This window comes from Eutrigla gurnardus (genome assembly GCF_963514095.1).
Source record: "Eutrigla gurnardus genome assembly, chromosome: 10".
NCBI classification, from domain to species: domain Eukaryota; kingdom Metazoa; phylum Chordata; class Actinopteri; order Perciformes; family Triglidae; genus Eutrigla; species Eutrigla gurnardus.
This window is the reverse complement of record NC_139924.1, coordinates 16484063-16501872: the sequence shown is the minus strand read 5'-3', so window position 1 is coordinate 16501872 and position 17810 is coordinate 16484063. Positions and strand designations below refer to the sequence as shown.

The window sequence follows — 17810 nt, the reverse complement described above, 5'->3', positions numbered from 1 at the left end:
CAAGTTTGAAGGATAGTGGAGTTGTGTCTGTTGGCCTGTGATTCATAAATCCATCAACACCGATCACCTGTCAATCAATCAGCCTGTCAATCAACCACAGTAGAATGTTATTTGGCACACAGATGAGAGTAAACGTCAACATTTAAAACAGAAACTCTCTTGCACACTTATGTGCCGTTGGCTAAGTTGGCCAAAGGTGGCCAAAGGTTGCCTCCCCCTGCTTCAGAGGCGGCATTTGAAAACCGAAAGTTTCACAGCGGCTGCACAATGGCTGTACAGTTTCAAAGAATCCTTCAAATACGGCCTTCTTTTGCCAGATTCGGAGGATCCAACTGATCCCATTATGTGGCGGTGATTGACGATCCTCTAGCAGATCTACAGAGGGAGATCATGAAGCATATCCTCCATCATAACATAAAATAAAAAGAATAAAATATGATCTCTGGCTCCATTTTAATCATATAACGTTACCTCATCTATGCACTTTCTTGTCAACCACAGCTGGTTGCTAGGCGATGGAAGCAACAAAGGGTTGGTCATGAACAGCTGTTGACGCAAACAAGAAATTGTCTATAGACTAGACAGCCTCATTTCTGTTGGTCCTCACGATCTTCAAAGGACGCAGTCGACATAGACCACAAAGGTTTCATATCTCTGACTCGCAGCTTTTATTTGATTGGTTTTCATTATAAATGTATATATAATTTATATCAGCTGATTGTCATCACATTGAGTCAGTGATGATGTACTGAGCGGCTCCATCTTTATTACACTCTGTTTGGTCCAGACGTCTTCAGGTTTTTCTCTCCTCCCCTGTTCAGCTCAGGGAGATTACTGTTCCACGTGGCTCATTGTTGAATTTGTCACCTTTGTACCCGCCCACATGTCACCTGCCACCTGCTAACACATACCGGACATACTTTCACTTCCAACAGATCGAGACGGAGAAAGCGAAAAAGGGGTGTGAATTCTCGGAAACGGAGAGAGAAAGCAGGACAACCATGATGGATGAAAGAAACCACAGATGCATTCAGATCAGGACGATTTAAACGTCGTATGACACACTCTCGTGGAATTACAAACGGATGTGTTTTATAATACTGTTTCTCTTCATTATCATGTGTCCAGTGAAACATTGAGCTTCAAAAGGGTCTCGAGAAGAGAGCTCGAAACTGTCATATTTAATCAGTATGTATGACCAATCAGTCAACAAACAGCTGAACAAACTCTCCCACTTTGTACCAAAGAGTTCAGATGTGCACGACTAAATCTCATCTCTGAACCAAACACCAACTCTGGTGTAGAGCAAACAACCATAAAAGAATGAGGCACTCAGACTGGTTGATAAATCAGCACCAAACAACCAAGTTTGAGAGGCTTCGCTGTGTTCACAACTACGCTACCAATGCAATTAGCCGCTAATCATACTGTCGCACTTAGCTGTAAAGTTTAGCTTGAATTATGGATACTAACTTTGTTAATACGAAAGTCATTTCACTTCATCAATTTTGAGTATTTTGCGCAGGTCCGTTCCAGAAAAAGCTGGATGCTCCTGATGCCCTCCTGCACTATAAATACTGTGTACTGTTCATTGAGTGATGGAGACTAAAGACAAGAAGGAAAAATGCAGGCGGTAAATTCTGCTTTATTCAGATAAACAGAGCTGATAATAAGTCAGATGTTCGCAGAGAGGAATGCACACTGACAGTCAGCCAACTCCACACTGACGCTGTTTGGACTAAAATTCAACTGGGTCAAAGTCCAGAGGGGGAAGCTGAAACAACAACAACAAAAAAGCTGGTGACACTTCCACTACTGCTGATACCCCCCAAAAAGACAAACAACTTAAAGCTGCATTCATTTATTCAATTTATTTTATTCAAAGTTTAAAATTGAACAAGAACTACACTCCACAAATGAAACCCCAAGTCCTGGTACTCACACTTGGAGGTTTTTCAGTACTTCTGAGGACATTGGACAGTGTGCATTTATGTGGAAGTGTCTCCATCTGGTGTCCATACTGTCCATTCACCTTGTGTTACCTTGAATTATTGAAGAAAACTTTAACTTTGTGTTTTAAATAGTTTAATGATGATGTTTGAGAAATAATGAACATATGACTGGATAAATGAGACTTGAATATAATCGTATTGTATTTTGCCCGTTTTTTTATTCTTCGGTCACTGTAGAGATAGTTTAACATTAAAACTCCTTAGAAAAAGGTAAAAGATGAAAACTCAGAGCATTCCCATAATAAGTGTGCCTTTAGAATGTAAAATATTTACAGTGCATCTGTCTAGGATGCTCATTGGTCAGCGAATGCCTGCGAGTTGTGATTGGCTCAGTGACATGTCTATCATGTCTGCGGTGGGGCTGCAGATAAAGATATGGCTAGAAGCCTGAAGGAAACGAAAACCAGAAGTCAGGTCTTTGCTTCAGCAGCAGGATGGGCTCCAACAGCTCCAGCATGAACCACATCCCAAATGCCCAGCAGCTCATGCAGGAAACCGGCTGTGAGTTCGCATCTGTTGGGCTTTAGTTGCTTTGTTTTTTTTTTAATGCAAAACCTTTGACAGTTAATGGAAAAACTAAAAGGTTACACAGATTAGAGAGATTAGGTTAAACAGTCAGAGTCTTATTAAGTGTTATTAAGCTCTTTGATTCTGGAGTTCAGTCACTTTGTCTTTTTTATGTCTATTTTATCTATGCACCATCACATCAACATTTAGCTGTTGTTGCATTGAAGGACGGTGACAGCTGGGAAACATGAAGCCACAGCTGACAGACAGGAGGTTCCCTGTTGCAATGAATCTCCTTTAATAAAACCAACAGACAACAAGTGCTTCCTGTGCTCGGTGAGGCTGGACGTGTTGCACATATTTACAGATAGACTTACAGATTTAATGGGCAAAAACACTAAAGGGTGTCTCTAAATGTATTGTTCTCTGCTCATATAAACATGGTGAATGTTGTTAAACTCAGTGTTGATTCATCTGCTGTTTATCTCAGTTTGTGTGAACGCCCAGAACTGTAACCGCACTGATACACGGTGGGAGAAACTCAACAGATAAGTGCAGCTGTCTGTCTTCAGTGGTGTGGAAATTATCTTCAGGTTTTCTGAAAATGTGTGTTTACATATTCAAATGAAGCGTTCATTTATCAAATATGTGCTAATTTCCAGAACAGAATTCTGACTGGATGAAGCCAGGTCAAAGTTCCTGTTTAATTTTGTAAACACATTTGAGTCTTTTACAGAGGGAATTAATTTGTGATATTTCTTGTTATCACTCGACAGATCAAAATATTGTCAACAGCCATAAAAAAAATTCAATGTTTGGAATAAGTAAATGTTGTATCCTCTAGGAATGATACATGAACAAACCCCTCTGTAAAACTAATGTAGATGGAAGGAATGAAAGGAATGAAACTGGAAAGTTGTGTGGATGTAAGAGCTACTAAAATGGAGATTTCTGGTTCAGAGTCTGAGAAAAAAACTTTAAAGATATGGATTGTTAAATGACATAGATTTAGAAGACACTAAAGGTGAATAGGGTAAAAAAAAGAGTAATGCATACACATCACCATGAAACTTCCTTGATTTCTTACATTAAGCCTATATTTTTTGTATTACAAGTTTTGATAATGCAGTTATTAAATATGCAAATGAGGCATTATCTAATAATAACTTTTGTCAGATTTACCAAGCTACATTATTTGATGAATTGGGTTGACGCACCACCAAGAAATATTTTCAAAATGAGCCCTGCTCATAAAACACCACAGTGAGAACTAATTTAAACACATAAACTAAAAACTTAGAGATATTTTTTCTTTTTCCTTCTTTTCACCTTGTGTGTGTACACATACTTGGCCAAATAAAGCTGATGCTGTTGCTGATTTTCCATTCAATCGAACTCTCCTGCAGCAAAAGGAATTCTAGAGCGGATGGGAATTCTGAGCTGCTGCTGTATGGACCAGTCAAGCTTTTGATTTCAAAACATGTTTCGATCCACACTTACGCTGCCAACATTGTGTGTGTTCCAGTCTCTGCTGCCCACATCCTTCGTCTATACGAGAGGTTTGAGTTTCTGGACAGAGACCAGAGAGGAGAGCTCAGGTCGGTGAAATATCCATGTGGACACCGACTGTTTGGACAGTGTTAGTCTCATCATGATGTGTCTAGTCGTTGCAGCAAAATAGTTGTAACGTGACGTGTTTGACTTAATTTGCCAAAATCGCACGTCCTGCGATGTCGCAATGTCGATGCTGAAACAAAATACCCTGCATCCCTAAATAACATGTGAACTAATCCTCTGAGTAACATATTTATTTTCAGCCCTGTGATACTGAATTATTTCAGTCTTTTTTATTTCTGTGGTGGTTATGTAATATTCTCTCTGTGTGTCTCAGGCCGGAGGATTTTGGAGCAGTTCGTCAGTTGGCCATGAACCCCATCGGAGACAGAATCATTGCGGCCTTTTTCTCTCCAGGGTGCACCAACCTATTAATAATATTGATCTGATGATTAAATGTCATTAATGCTCTTTTTATTCCAGTTTTTGGACCATTACCTACATCGCCCACACAGATACTTTACATCAACTCTGACTGTGCTGCATAGTGTTTTTAAGTTTTTATCTTTTTCTGCTCTCCTTTGGTTTCAGTTTTGTACAGAAAACACTATTTATTTATTGTTGTTTTTTATTATTATTATTATTATTTATATTTTTGAATCACAGAGCAGTCTGAACTAGATAAGAGTAGAATCAAATGATGAAAAGATGGCAGCAGAAGATGGAGAAAGTCAGTCCTTTTGTGAACACACATGAAATCCTTCATATTTGACTGTAACTGTAACACAGCTGGAGTTATGAGGGTTGGTCTTGACAGCAGCAGTATTTTTGAGCAGTTTCTCCTGTGTTTATTAGTTAGCCACTGAACAGGAAACAGGAAACATTTCCCTTTCCTCTCCCTCTCCAGACAGGAAACGGTGGACTTTTCCTCCTTCGTTAGGATTCTGGCTCATTTCCGTCCCACAGAAATGAAACGAACCAGGGACGGAGCACCGGAGCTGTTCAACTGCAGGGCCAGGAAACTCAAATGTCAGTCCGCTTTGTTTGTTTGTTCTGCTTTAACTTTTTATTTGTAGTTGGTGACCTTAGATCGACTGATGACAGAAACTTCTGTCTGTGTGTTCAGTTGCTTTTCAGTTATATGATCAGGACAGAGATGGAAAGATTTCCAGAGAGGAGCTTCTTCAGGTCTGTAACTGTTAATTTTATCTGCACCACCCTCTGAAGTATGCAAGCCCACTTCTGTCATTCTGTTCTGACTTGCTTTATATAATGAAACTCAAACTCCTTCATAATAATTAGTGAGAGAGTATTTCAGTATTTTGACTCACTATCTCAAAATAATGTAATGTAATCAATACTACATCAAAGGCCAAAACTATACTTGCTCTACTTTTGTGGTGGAAGGTCTAAGTCAAAGTGTCTCAACATTTTCTACATTAAATATAAGATATACGTGTGTGTCATCTGCATAGATAGGTAATGAATGACATGTCAGATATAGAGAAATGAATAGGCCCCAGAATTGAGCCTTGAGGTACACCACATGTATAGAAAAATAGAAAAAAGGAAATTAAGCGTAGTTCCAAGAGTTATGATTATATCTAGGATATGAACAGTTTACCTGCCAAGTTGTCTCCGGACATGATTACTGATTGGTAGCTAACTGTGACTGACAGGTGCTGCGGGAGATGCTGGGCATGCAGGTTTCCGAAGACCAGCTGCAGAGTATCGCTGAGAGAGCCATCCAGGAGGCCGACCTGGATCAAGACAACGCCATCTCCTTCGACGAGTTCAGAAAGGTGAGATGATCAACTGAAGTAGGGTCCAAAAAATGAACTTTCATCCTCAGAAATTTCTGTTTTGATCCTGATAATAGATTCAGATGCATGTTTTTTTTCTAAGTAAATGTGTGCTGTAATAAAACATGAACTTGCACCTATAGTAATTGAAGTAATAGAAATACGCTTTTTGTTCAGAATAATGACATCCATGTTTTTCATGTGATGCTACTGTCCTAAAAGATCATCAAACGTAATCATTAATGAGAATGAAAATCTATTTGCATGGTAAGGTATGTAGGTTATTTTAAATTAAATGATTAAACATATTCAATTTATTTTCAGTCACTGGAGAAAGTGGACATCGATCACAAAATGAGTATTCGCTTCCTGATATGAAAACACAACAATTTGGGGATTTTCCATAATGAAAAGACGACTTAGTAGAACTGGAGCTGGATGACTGGATGAACCTCCCACTGTCTATGTACTTAGCAGGGTTTTTGTATTATTACTGGAGGAGTACAGAATCAGCAGGTGGACTGACTTCAGTTCCTCTCATCACTTTTAAATGAAGTAAATTAGAAAGGGCAGTCTGAAGTGTCTTAGAACAATTAATAAAAGTAATATCTGCAATATCTGTGGGAGTTTGGTTGGTCCATCCATATTCAGCCGAAAAACAGTATATGACCACATGGTCTACATAGACACCCAATAGTTAAACATGAGTTTATCCCTCTGTTTTTTTGATGGATGAAGCATAGTTTTGGACAAATTTAAATTTTGACATAAAGGAGGTTTTAGAGAAGAAGTTACAGAAGTGAAAGTCAGTAGGAGTCATTCTCTGCGGGCCATGAATGTCTGTACAATATTTAATGACAATCCATTCAATAGTTGCTGAGCTGTTTCAGACATTTGCACCACTCCGCCAGAAAATGATTAAGCATATAACGACTACAATCACATTACATATTGGGTGGTGCCCACCAAAGCAAAGCAACCAGTTGTGCACGTACATTTGTGTATCTGTAGGCTACTAACTGAAAACAGTGCACATCCGTTTTTTGTGGGTAAATGTGATTCTTTCCTTTGTCACATGCTGGCTCATGGTGTTTTTTTTTGTTTGTTTGTTTTTTGCTGCCTTCGCCAGCTTAACCTTACTACCCATAAAATTCTCCAAAAAATGGGAAAACCATTTATTTATGAAGCTGGAGTTATTGTGAATCAGGAAAGGTCCAAAAACAAACTGTTGGCTCAAAGTTGGAAATAAAATATTATTGTATGTGTAAGATTTCCCTTCATTGGCCCTAACAAAGTTTACAAAAGTAAAGTTGTTTTTGTTTTAGCCTGAGACACAATGGAGCATTGGTCTGCTTCCTGTTTGAAACCACCAGATGGAGCAATTGCTAAATATTTTCTCTTCCTCTGGCAGCCAGCTGGAAAAGATTAGAAACATTCACTTGGCATCACAACATATACCAATAGTGAAACATTCCTCTTTGAGCCACATCTGTCATAACAGGCATCCTGCTCTATGTTCTTCTTCTGTGCTTCTTCTTGTTACTGCTCTTTGCAGGATGTTGTAAAAGTTCCTGACTGTGTGGAGTCCTGACAAACAAAAGCTAATTTAATGCACTCGCAGGAGCAACAGGTGCATGCTGGGTCCGGCTATAATGTGACATGTTTGTACACCTGTTTTGGCTGATGTTTTATTCTGTTGTTAAAGTTGCAGGTTATTTAATTGATACATATACAGCTCTGGAAAAAATAAAGAGTCCTCAGCAAAATGATCACTTTCTCTGGTTTTACTATTTATAGGTATGTGTTCGAGTAAAATGAAAGTTTTGGCTTCATTCTATAAACTACTGACAACAAGTCTTCCAAAATCCAAATGACATTTACAGCATTTATTTTGAGAAAATGACAACTGACAAAAAATTAAAAAAAACATGCTTGCAGACTTTGAATAATGCAAAGAAAACAAGTTCATAATCATTTTTAAACAATAACAAATGTGAAGAGTTCAGAAATCAATATTTAATGGAATAACCCAGATTTTTAATAATAGCTTTCATGCATCTTGGCATCTCTCCACCAGTCTCTGATATTGCTCTTGGGAAACTTTATGCCACTTCCCATGAAAACATTAAATCAGCCTGGCTTTGTTTGATGGCTTATGACAATCCATCTTCCTCTTGATCACATTCCAGAGGCTTTCAATGGGATTCAGGTCTGGAGATTGGGCTGGCCATGACAGGGTCTTGATCTGGTGGTCCTCCATCCACACCTTGATTGACCTTGGCAGTGTGGCATGGAGCATTGTCCTGCTGGAAGAACCAATCTTGAGTGTTGGGGAACATTTTCAGAGCAGAGGAAAGCAGCTTTTCTTCCAGGATGACCTTGTATGTGGCTTGATTCAAACATCCTTCACAAAGACAAACCTGCCTGATTCTAGCCTTCCTGAGGACCCCCACATCATCTCGATCCTTCACCAAATAACACAGTGGGTGCGAGACACTGTGGCGTTTAGGCCTCTCCAGGTCTCCGTCAACATTAGACCAGGTGTTGGGTAAAGCTGAAATTTGGACTCATCAGAGAACGTCCTCTACGCTCCAATCCTCATGGTCCATAGCAAACCTCTGCCTGGCTCGTCTTTTCTTCTCATTTATGAAAGGCTTTTTTTCTGGCTTTGCACGACTTCAGTCCTGCCTCTAGGAGTCCTCCTTATGCACTTCACCCCAGCTGCCATTTCCATCCTTTTTGTAGGTCACTTGATGTCCTTGATGTTTTTATACTTTTGGTTTGGGTGATCACCATTCAGTACCTTATTAACTAGAATGAGGTGTGCCTATGTTGGAATTCAACAGATACTGGAATTTAATATCTGCCTTACATGTAGAGGTGCTGATATAACAAAAACAATGGAGTGGTTTCCAGAGCTGTATATAAATCACACGCAAATGAAAACTCTGCAAGCATTGAGTGTAACATTTTTTACACTTTTTACATAGTCATCGTTGCCTCAATGAAATCAGTATGGCCTGAGATAAAAATCAAATAGAATTGTACACAACAAACATTAGTATTAGACGGAGAGGAGCATTTTCCCCATGTAATGCATCGACTCCAGGGGCGTTTCTTCTCTATTCTTTCTTCTGAGGCATCGATGCAAAGAGCAGCCAGTACAGAGAGTAGCAGGCTCCTGTAGAGGAGAAACAAAACTCATCAACCAGGAGGTGAGTACAGACTAGTGAATAATAATGCCTAGATCTTCTCCAGAATTGAACGGGTTCTTTTTTTGGCCAATGCAACACCCTTACACAGAGTTTCATGTAAATTGGGCCGGTAGTTTCTTTAGTCCTGTTGACAAAACTGCACAAAAAAACAACAGATAGGCCTACTTTGGTTGTGACAGAGATTCACCGATGGTTAATAAGAAACAACTCAGTGTATGAGTACACATGAGTTGTGTTTTTCAGCCGAAGGTATATAATCGTAACATTATTACTTCCTTCAGCTCCAACACCTATTTGGGACTCTATCAAATATGTTTTACCTTTTTTAGAAACTAAAACTGGGGATTTTATTCCTGTAAGTTCTGTAGAAGTTACCTCCAAGAGTCAGTGTCATAGTCGCCCGGTAGAGCAGGACGTCAAAGGTCCCCCCCTTGATGTGGACTGGCAACCCGTTGTCCGCCTGTAAACACATGAGACTACTATGGTGAAAGCTGTGTGCACTGTGTTAGCATGGATGATGCTCAGCTGACACCAATGACAGGGATGAGCTGTAGGTGATGAAACAGGATCAATAAAAGCAGGAATATAACCCACTGTTTGTTATCGGTGCATTTTCCAGTGGAATTTGGCTGAGGGGTTGTGTAAAAAGGATTCTCCGTAAGTCATGTCATGTTTTTTTTTATTTTTATGTCTCGACATGTTGGTGATGTCAAGGTGTAATAATCACGACCAAACTCCTGAAAAGGTTGTGAGATCGATGTGTGTAGATGTTGTTTTGAAGGCGTTACAAACGGTAACAAATTAATCCAGGGATGGCAAAAACGTTGTTGTACATTGTTTTTAAAGAGCAACTTATGACGCTGTTTTAGCTTGAACAATGACACACAACAATGTTGTGTTACCTGGAAGAGCTTCTGGGCCTCGGGGACTTTGTTCCTCAGCTGTCTGGCAGAGCTGCTGAAGGCACGGTTGGCCAGAACTGGAATTTTCTAGAAACACATAGACATGGGAAACCGATTAGTGCAGCTACAGGACAGAGCATTTAGATTAATACCCTTCAAAACTCTGTGCCAGAGAGTTTTCGGTCTCCTGGTTGCATGCAGTCGAGATTTCAAAAGCATTTACGCCCATTGTTGATTTTCCAGTTTACCGGCTTGAACCACCAAGGGTTCATGTGATCTATGATCTAATCACGGTTTATGGTTCAAAATGAGTAAATCCATATGTGAAACTAAGCGGAGGTCTGATGCACAATTCAAAACAAATCTCCGTCAATGCAGTCTCACGATGGCTCTTGAAATAGTCACAAAATGCAATCTACTGGTTTCATGGACAGGGACACAAATTGTCCATTTCTTGTGTCTCTTAACAAAAATCATTTTCATGATGAACACAAATTAAAACGCATCCACGTCAATAAAACGGTGAGCGCTAGTGACGTAGTATTGAATATGGAGAAAGACTATGGGGGGTGGTTGTGTCCAAAACGGGACTTTCAACCAGGAGGCCGGTGTTGGACACCCAGAACCCAAGGTGTTGTTGTGAAGTGATGAGTTGTGATGGTTTGCCTCAATCTAACTAAGTGATTTTGTAGCATAATGTCGTTCCGATTGACACAAACAATTCTTCCGACTAAGATGCATTAGTTTGAATGTCGTGCTGAGCGACAAGATAAAAGAAAAATGTGTGTCCATGTCCACAAATATGTAGATTTAATTTTCGTGTCTCAGTTTAGTAAATCCTGTAAGTTAGTAAGTAGTTTCGTAAAACATAATTAAATAGCAGTTGCTTGCTTAAATAAATAAAAAAAATACTTTTCTGGGCTGTCGGGATGGTAATAAGGCTATAGAGAGAGAGGCTGCTCTGTATTCTTTAGTTAGCCTTTGGTTAGCCTGTAGTAATGATGGCTCTGGAAAATCGACTCCAGAACAGTTTCCTTGCTAAACCAGTATCTGGAGAGAAATTCAGTAGCAGCATCATTAAACTGAACTGGGTTAATCAACTTTATTATTCTTTCAAAAGAAAGACATTTTTAAAGTTAAACCTCTTTGAGTGCAAGTTTAAAGTTAATTCAACTTAGTTAGTTATTAGTTAACGTTTTAAATGAGGTAATTTACCATTTTTTATGCAGGACTTACTTTACTTGGACTAAAGGATCTTGAGTCAAAACTGACAATACTTTTATTACCACTTCTTTACATGGGTATATTTTGCCTCCTATTTATTCACCTTTGTATTATTTTTCTGGAGGTGTAACACCTATTGAAATAAAGAAAATGAACTAGGACTTTCAGAAAACATAAATTATAACACCATCACTTCACATGACCAAAACTGTTTTCTAATGAATTCCGACAATTATCTTCCAGTTCATTCTTGAATCTGTGACGCTATAATAGTAACGATGGAAAACAACCTGTGTTTTGTGACACTGCAGTGAGACACAGTGAAAGGGGAAGTGACTTGTATCATTTCTGTTTTCCAGATCAGAGGAGGCTGCTTGGACAGCTGTCACACTGCTGTCTTGCCTCATTGTTGTCCAGCATGTTATTTTTAGTATTTCAGTCGTCCATTACCGTTTGCCGTTATTACCTTGATTGCAGACTCTTTGTTAAATACTTTTGTGGCAGAAGGGTTAAGTTTGTATGAGTTCAGCACCATTATTGCCGCTTGTGAGCAAATGCTTTTAATGAACGTATCTGTTAAAGGGAAAAAAATGACCAAAGCTGGTGTGGAAGGTGGAGCAGTAGACTTCCAACTGGGCTCATCTTCGCGCATAGCACTGGCCCTGTTATTTTATTTCATTTTATTATTGTATTATATTATTGTTTCTTTGCTTTTATTATTTTTTATTTCATTATTTTATTATGATTCTTTTATTTTGTGCTGAAAAACAGTTGTGATGTTTCAACATGCAGCTGCAGTCTGGCTCTTTAAGAAAGCTGGGTGACCTTTTAACCGTCTACCAAGGTCACGTCGGGTAACTGCGTGCATGACTGATGCGACTCAGAGCCAATCACAGCCTCCGAACCTGACACTTCAACCAATCAGGAAGCAGGGAGAGGGAAGGCGTGTATGTTTGATATTCCTCTGTGTAGTCTGTTTTCACTCATGGGGTGTTTGATCGACTAATGAAAGGTTGTCTCCTTAATATAAATAACTGAGGCTAAAGATAAACTACAGTTATTTGCAGCCTGAACATGTTGTACACCAGACAAATTAACATTATGTGAACAAACTGTTAAGTAGGAGCTTGTTTTTGTATTTTTAGCTTCACTGCCTGTGAACTTGAACCAAGCACTTATCAGGTTTTCCTCGGTACAGCATATGAAGCGTATATTTCTAGGAGAGAAGCTTGTAACATGTCGTTGGTTAAGTAAATTATTTATTTGCTGACCAACAGACACAAGCATCCTGAGAAGACGTCAGGTCTGAATGACATTGTATTTGTGTGTCTGCGCTGTGAGTTCAACATGTTGCTCTGTGTCAGTGAACACGTCCCGCTACCTTCAGGTCACTGGTGTGACTGGGAGAGGTGAAAACGGTTTGACCCTGCAGCAGGTCATGTGAGGCGATCCTATATATAGATCACATGTTCAACTTGTATGACACCAGCAGGTGCACAATCAGAAAACACAGCTTCAGAGAGTCTGACACAGTGAAAGTGTAGCACTTCTATCCTACACAGTACAAAGGTCAGGCCTGATCACTTTCCTCCTTCAAATAGGCTGTTTGTTCTGCCTTTTTATATATCTGATCTCTTTCTCCGCTTGAAATGATTCCTGAAGCGTCAGAGACACAAACAGAGAGACATAAGACAGAAAAAGTTTGAAGAAAAGTAATAGTTACCAGTAGGTGAATCATGGCTGTGGCTGTGTGTGTCGAGCTGAGCTACCTCTCTTCACCCTGACAAGGACATGCACGCACACACACACACACACACACACACAGTATCAGTGTTTCTGAATCTCGGCCAAACTACGATCTGCTGTAGAGGCCAAACTGTGTGCGCTCTGCACACAGGAAGCAGACATTATTCATGCTGCAGCTTTAAAACAGATGTATTAGTGATTAAAGCTGTACGCACATTTTATTTTTTACTTTATATTTTATTTATTTGTGTTGTCTTTTTAGTTTATTAACTGCAGGAAGCCTAAAGATTTTTAAAGTGTTGCTGTGTTCACATGTCCTCTTGTTATTGTTTTATGTCACTGCAGTTGTTTTGCGTCTCCTTGTGTTGCGGCTGCTTCTGGCTCCTTCCCTTGTGCTTATCCCTTCTGTGATGGTGTATGTGAATATGAGTATAGGATAAGTAGGATGTGTGGTTCCCAGTCGGGGATTGGTCCAGCTAGCTCTGGTCCCTCCCACTTCCTGCTTGGAGCTTGGAGGATGCAGATTGGAGAGGCAGCCAGCGCCATCCTCCAATCCGGGAAGAGCAATTAAACTCACCTGTGTTCATATTCATAGTGGGTCAAATTGTCAATCAAGCAGCGGCTGTCATTTCTCTTGATCAGCTGGCCGATTGCCGCTTGTGCTCTGCTTTGTCCACGTGGAATACTAGTTGTTTGCAGGAATGGAGGGACTGTTAAGACTGGGAGGCTGAGCCAGGCTCCAGATCCAATATGTAGACAGTCACATCCATTGATTTTTCATTGTTTAGACACACTAGGTTCAGGGGAGCTCGTTTTTCCTTGTTTGTGTAGTTTTGTTAAACCTACTTTACGTTTACTGAAAACACCTGGATTCATGTTGTCTCCCTTTCCGCTTACTCATTATTATAATATAGTCATAACACATTGTAGCTGTCTTGTGTCTCTTTGCAGTTGATTTGAGTTTTTGTTGTTGTGTCTTGTTGTCATTTAACATCCCTCTGTAGTCATTCTGTTTCTCTTTGTAGTTGTTTTGGTTTCTTTCTGTCTTGTTTCCCTCTCCATGTTGTCCTTTGTAGGTGAAGACCTGACTCTTTGGGCTCCTGGACCTGTGCCTGTACCCATTCAGTAAGCCATCCATGTGGGAGGATCTGAGTGAACCTGTTTAAATTATTATGTTATTAAATACACTCTATTATACCAGTTATGGTTTAGGTTTTTTATAGTTTACTTTAGTCAAAGAGATGTACTGTACCAGCTTACATGTCCCTCTGCATGTGTCAATAAGTGAAAAACCATTCATGTCCAGTAAATCTGAAACTACTAATGCCACACCCAAGTTGTATCCCATCTTGTTATAGTTTCACTCTTTTCATGTGACTGATTTAATGCTTCTGTTTCTTGGAAATTAGATGTCCCTCCACCTGCCAGATGTGAGAAGAGCTCACTTCCTCTAAATACAAACACAGGCATACAAACATTAAACCACCAAATCTCAACCTGAGCTTTACTTCCTGTTTTTGTGATTGGTGTCAGAAAGAAGCTTCAGCAGCAGTTTATTGCTGCAGCAGCACCTGTCTGGTAAGTTTCTCTAATTTTCGCACCAACTCGGACAAAAAGTCACACTGATCATCGGAGACAGATCTCAGGCTAATATTATGTTTTGTTTAATTTCCCTTTATTCATTTTGATGTGTCACTGTCTTTTCCTTTCCTGTCCAGAAGTGTCCATAAATACGTTTTATTTTGACATCTTTAAAATGTTTAATCTTGAATCCACTGTTTTACAAGTCTTTCATGAACAAACAACACTGAATATCACATGAAAGTGCTCTATACTGAATATGTTTTTGTCTTTTTAATGGTGTATAAATAATTTATTTCACATTCATACATTTAACAATGAATAAAAAACTAAACCAATACTTTTGTGTGTAAATATGTACAATACATTTAAATATTATGTCCAAAAAGTAGTAGGTAACAGTGATGAGGTCTTACTGCTTTCTTTATTAACTTAATGAGCATAAATAACCATCTTAACATCAAATATGTTCTCAACCCAACAATCCCTTCCTTATCTCCGGACCTCTCAAAAACTATTTTTTATACAATTTAATAAAACGTTTTGATCCTTGAGATTCCATCTTAACTAAGTAGGAAAACACTGGATCTACAGGAGAAGAAACCCTGTAAATTCTGCATAAATGTTGAATGATCAGATCACATGTGGCCTTTCCCTGTTTTCCATAATTACTTTTTTTAGTTTGACTGTTAAAAGCGAAGAAATATGCTGTTTGATCAAATGTATTAACATCTTTTAGACTTTATACACAAAAGCATACACTTAAACAGAAACTGTTCATATATTTATTTTTTTAGAGATTATTTTTTAAATAAACTATATTTCTACTGATTCACTGCAGCAGTAATATCCAATAATAATAATAATAATAATAATAATAATAATAATAATCATAATAATCATAATAATAATAATAATCCATGATAACGGCTGTCAGATAAATGAAGGAGCTCATTAGCATATGATGCATTACTCAAATAAAGGTTCATGTACAGTGTACTTGAGTAAATGTTCTATTTTCCTGTCTGTTACGTTCTCTGGAGGATATTTTATTGTGTAGAAGTTTTTGGAAAAGTAGAGACGAACAACTTCTTCCTTTGACTGCACCAGTCAGTTTTTATTACAACACATCCAACTCCAAGAAAACGCTGCTACTGAATGTTACCACGGTTACCGACTGTCGCTTTAAAAGGGGACCATGCCCAACTGCCTGACACAGAAAAGGCAGATGAAATACTGCTCATGTTGAACGCAGATTATGGTGGTTTATGTCTGTACAGTCCGCTAATTGATTAATTGATTTCTGTCTGTTGTTCGATCGTGATCCAGAGGAGATGTGGAGCTCCTTGCTGCCCCTGCTGGTCCGTCTGAGTCCTATGGTTCTGTTCCTGCTGCAGCTTCCTGACTACGCCAGCACACAGGAAGGACTCTGTCAGGACTACAAACATGGCCACCAAAGCTCTGAGCTGTATGACAAGCATTTCTGCTCCTGGAAGTGTCTCCTGTTCACCCTGCAGTGGCCCGGAGCGTTCTGTCAGGTGAACTTCATCATCATCACCCCCATCTTCATCAGACTAATGAGTCAGGGTCAGACAAGACGGGGCCATCGAGTTTAGTTTCTGAGTGACAAGAAGGGAGAGGGAGAGAAGGAAAGGATGCAAGAATGAAGAGAAGGAGGACAAGAGAAGGAAAGGAGGAAGCGAGAAAGACATGAGGAGTTAATGAAGGAAAGCAGGGGTTAGTGTGTGAAAAAGGACAGGACAGAGGAGATGAAGGATAGAAGGAGGTGAGGTCTGAAAAATGGATAGGGTAACACAGTGAAGCTGCTGAATTAGATTGCTTTGCGTCTGCCTCCTTTTGTGTATTTAATTCTGGTTATGTTGTCTGTCTGTCTTTGTGTCTGCCTTTGTGTCTTCCCTGCAGTCTTTGGACGAAGAGACTCTCTGCAAGATTCCTCCGAACATCAACGACTGGACCATCCATGGTCTGTGGTAAATATCTGCAGAGCATTCACAATCTCTGTGTGGCTGTGCTTTCATAATCCCAACATGTTTCAAATGTAGAGTAAATAAAGACATGTGGTCATCACCCAAAAGTAACAAAAGAGTCTTTCACTCTGCAGCGTTAGGGAACCAATTAAAGTCAAGATGAGAAGAAAAAAAATGTTTTTAAAAGTTCGCCGCATCCTCTGAAGGATGTTTAGTTTGGATTCAGCCTTTATTTAAAAATGGGGTCATATGAGACCAAGGCCTCCATCTATTCTTGTCTTGAAAGACAACGGGGGGGGAAAAGGGTTGAAGTTTGAATGACTGTGGCTTGTCTTCCATTATCGCCGCATAAATATAACATAGATAATGTTTCCTTGAAATGCCAGAAAACTAAATGAGCTCTTTCATTTTCCCTGGTGTCATCGTGGGCCGCCGTGTTGGTGCCTGCAGGCCTCTTGGGGCGTGGAATTGCTGCAGCTGCTGGCCTATGTTCCAGTCCGACGTCCAGGTGAGTCCCGGTCCGGATCAGCTCACCTGTTCACCTGAACCGACACACTGATGACAGTGTCTGTGTTCCAGGAGCTGGAGGCGGAGCTGACTGAACACTGGCCGTCCTTACTGAAGACTCAACCCAGCTTCAAATTCTGGTACAAAACATCCAGTCACACACCAGAGAGCCTCACTGTTGCTGCACTCAGCTGACATGTTCCTCCATCACTATCAATACAAACAGCTGATTTTGACTTAAAGTCAGAGGAATGTAACTAAGTACATTTACTCAAGTACTGTACAAATTGAAGGTGCTGTACCATCCTCTGCTACTTTCTATACATCTCACTCCACGACAGCTATAGTTAGGCTACTTTACAGATTATAATTGTTCATCTCCCTTTCTGTCAAGTGAAAAAAAAACAGCAAATATGGTGATTTTAAATGAGATCTGTAATGTTACTGAGCAGCAGCTTAAACTATAGCACAACCTTGAAGAGTAACTAAACCCCCCAAACCACTTTTTTTAGTACCAATATACCCTACCTGAGTATTTAGCAGTTGTTGAGTGCAAAGTATTTTAATTCTACATAATGTAATTTAAATATACATAGCAACTGCCCCACTATTGGTTATCAGCATTAATGTGAGTGGGTTTGTTTGTGTATCACAGGAGAAACGAGTGGCGGAAACACGGAGTGTGTGCCGCGTGTGTTGAAGGAATCAACTCTCCACTCAGATACTTCAGCATCTGCCTGAAACTACGAGGACAGTTTGATATCCACAAGTT

The 17810-nt window shown here is 39.6% G+C and overlaps 3 protein-coding genes across 4 annotated transcripts in view; 2 read left to right on the top strand and 1 right to left on the bottom strand.

Moving 5' to 3' along the window:
* The first annotated feature begins 2416 nt into the window (after positions 1-2416).
* chp2 (calcineurin-like EF-hand protein 2) lies at positions 2417-7558 on the top strand. The gene is made up of 7 exons (XM_084019683.1): positions 2417-2513; positions 4045-4117; positions 4411-4491; positions 4981-5102; positions 5200-5261; positions 5753-5875; positions 6200-7558. The coding sequence occupies exons 1-7, from the start codon at positions 2447-2449 to the stop codon at positions 6251-6253; spliced, it is 582 nt and encodes a 193-aa protein (XP_083875809.1). The 5' UTR covers positions 2417-2446; the 3' UTR covers positions 6254-7558.
* A 313-nt stretch (positions 7559-7871) lies between these two features.
* Positions 7872-13088, bottom strand: cox7a1 (cytochrome c oxidase subunit 7A1). The gene is made up of 4 exons (XM_084019684.1): positions 12940-13088; positions 9993-10079; positions 9466-9550; positions 7872-9056 (listed from the first exon to the last, which is right to left on the bottom strand). Exons 1-4 carry the CDS (start codon positions 12952-12954, stop codon positions 8998-9000), a joined length of 246 nt encoding a protein of 81 aa, XP_083875810.1. The 5' UTR covers positions 12955-13088; the 3' UTR covers positions 7872-8997.
* A 1338-nt stretch (positions 13089-14426) lies between these two features.
* rnaset2l (ribonuclease T2, like) overlaps positions 14427-17810 on the top strand; it is a 6947-nt gene continuing 3563 nt past the window's right edge. Inside the window, exons 1-6 of one of the 2 annotated variants that reach the window (XM_084020401.1) lie at positions 14427-14540; positions 15873-16081; positions 16467-16534; positions 16982-17039; positions 17111-17178; positions 17694-17807. In XM_084020401.1, the coding sequence (XP_083876527.1) occupies positions 15878-16081; positions 16467-16534; positions 16982-17039; positions 17111-17178; positions 17694-17807 (512 nt within the window). In that variant the 5' untranslated portion in view covers positions 14427-14540; positions 15873-15877. The remainder of the gene's footprint in view (positions 14541-15872; positions 16082-16466; positions 16535-16981; positions 17040-17110; positions 17179-17693; positions 17808-17810) is intronic. The other variant, XM_084020402.1, reaches the window with a different exon arrangement.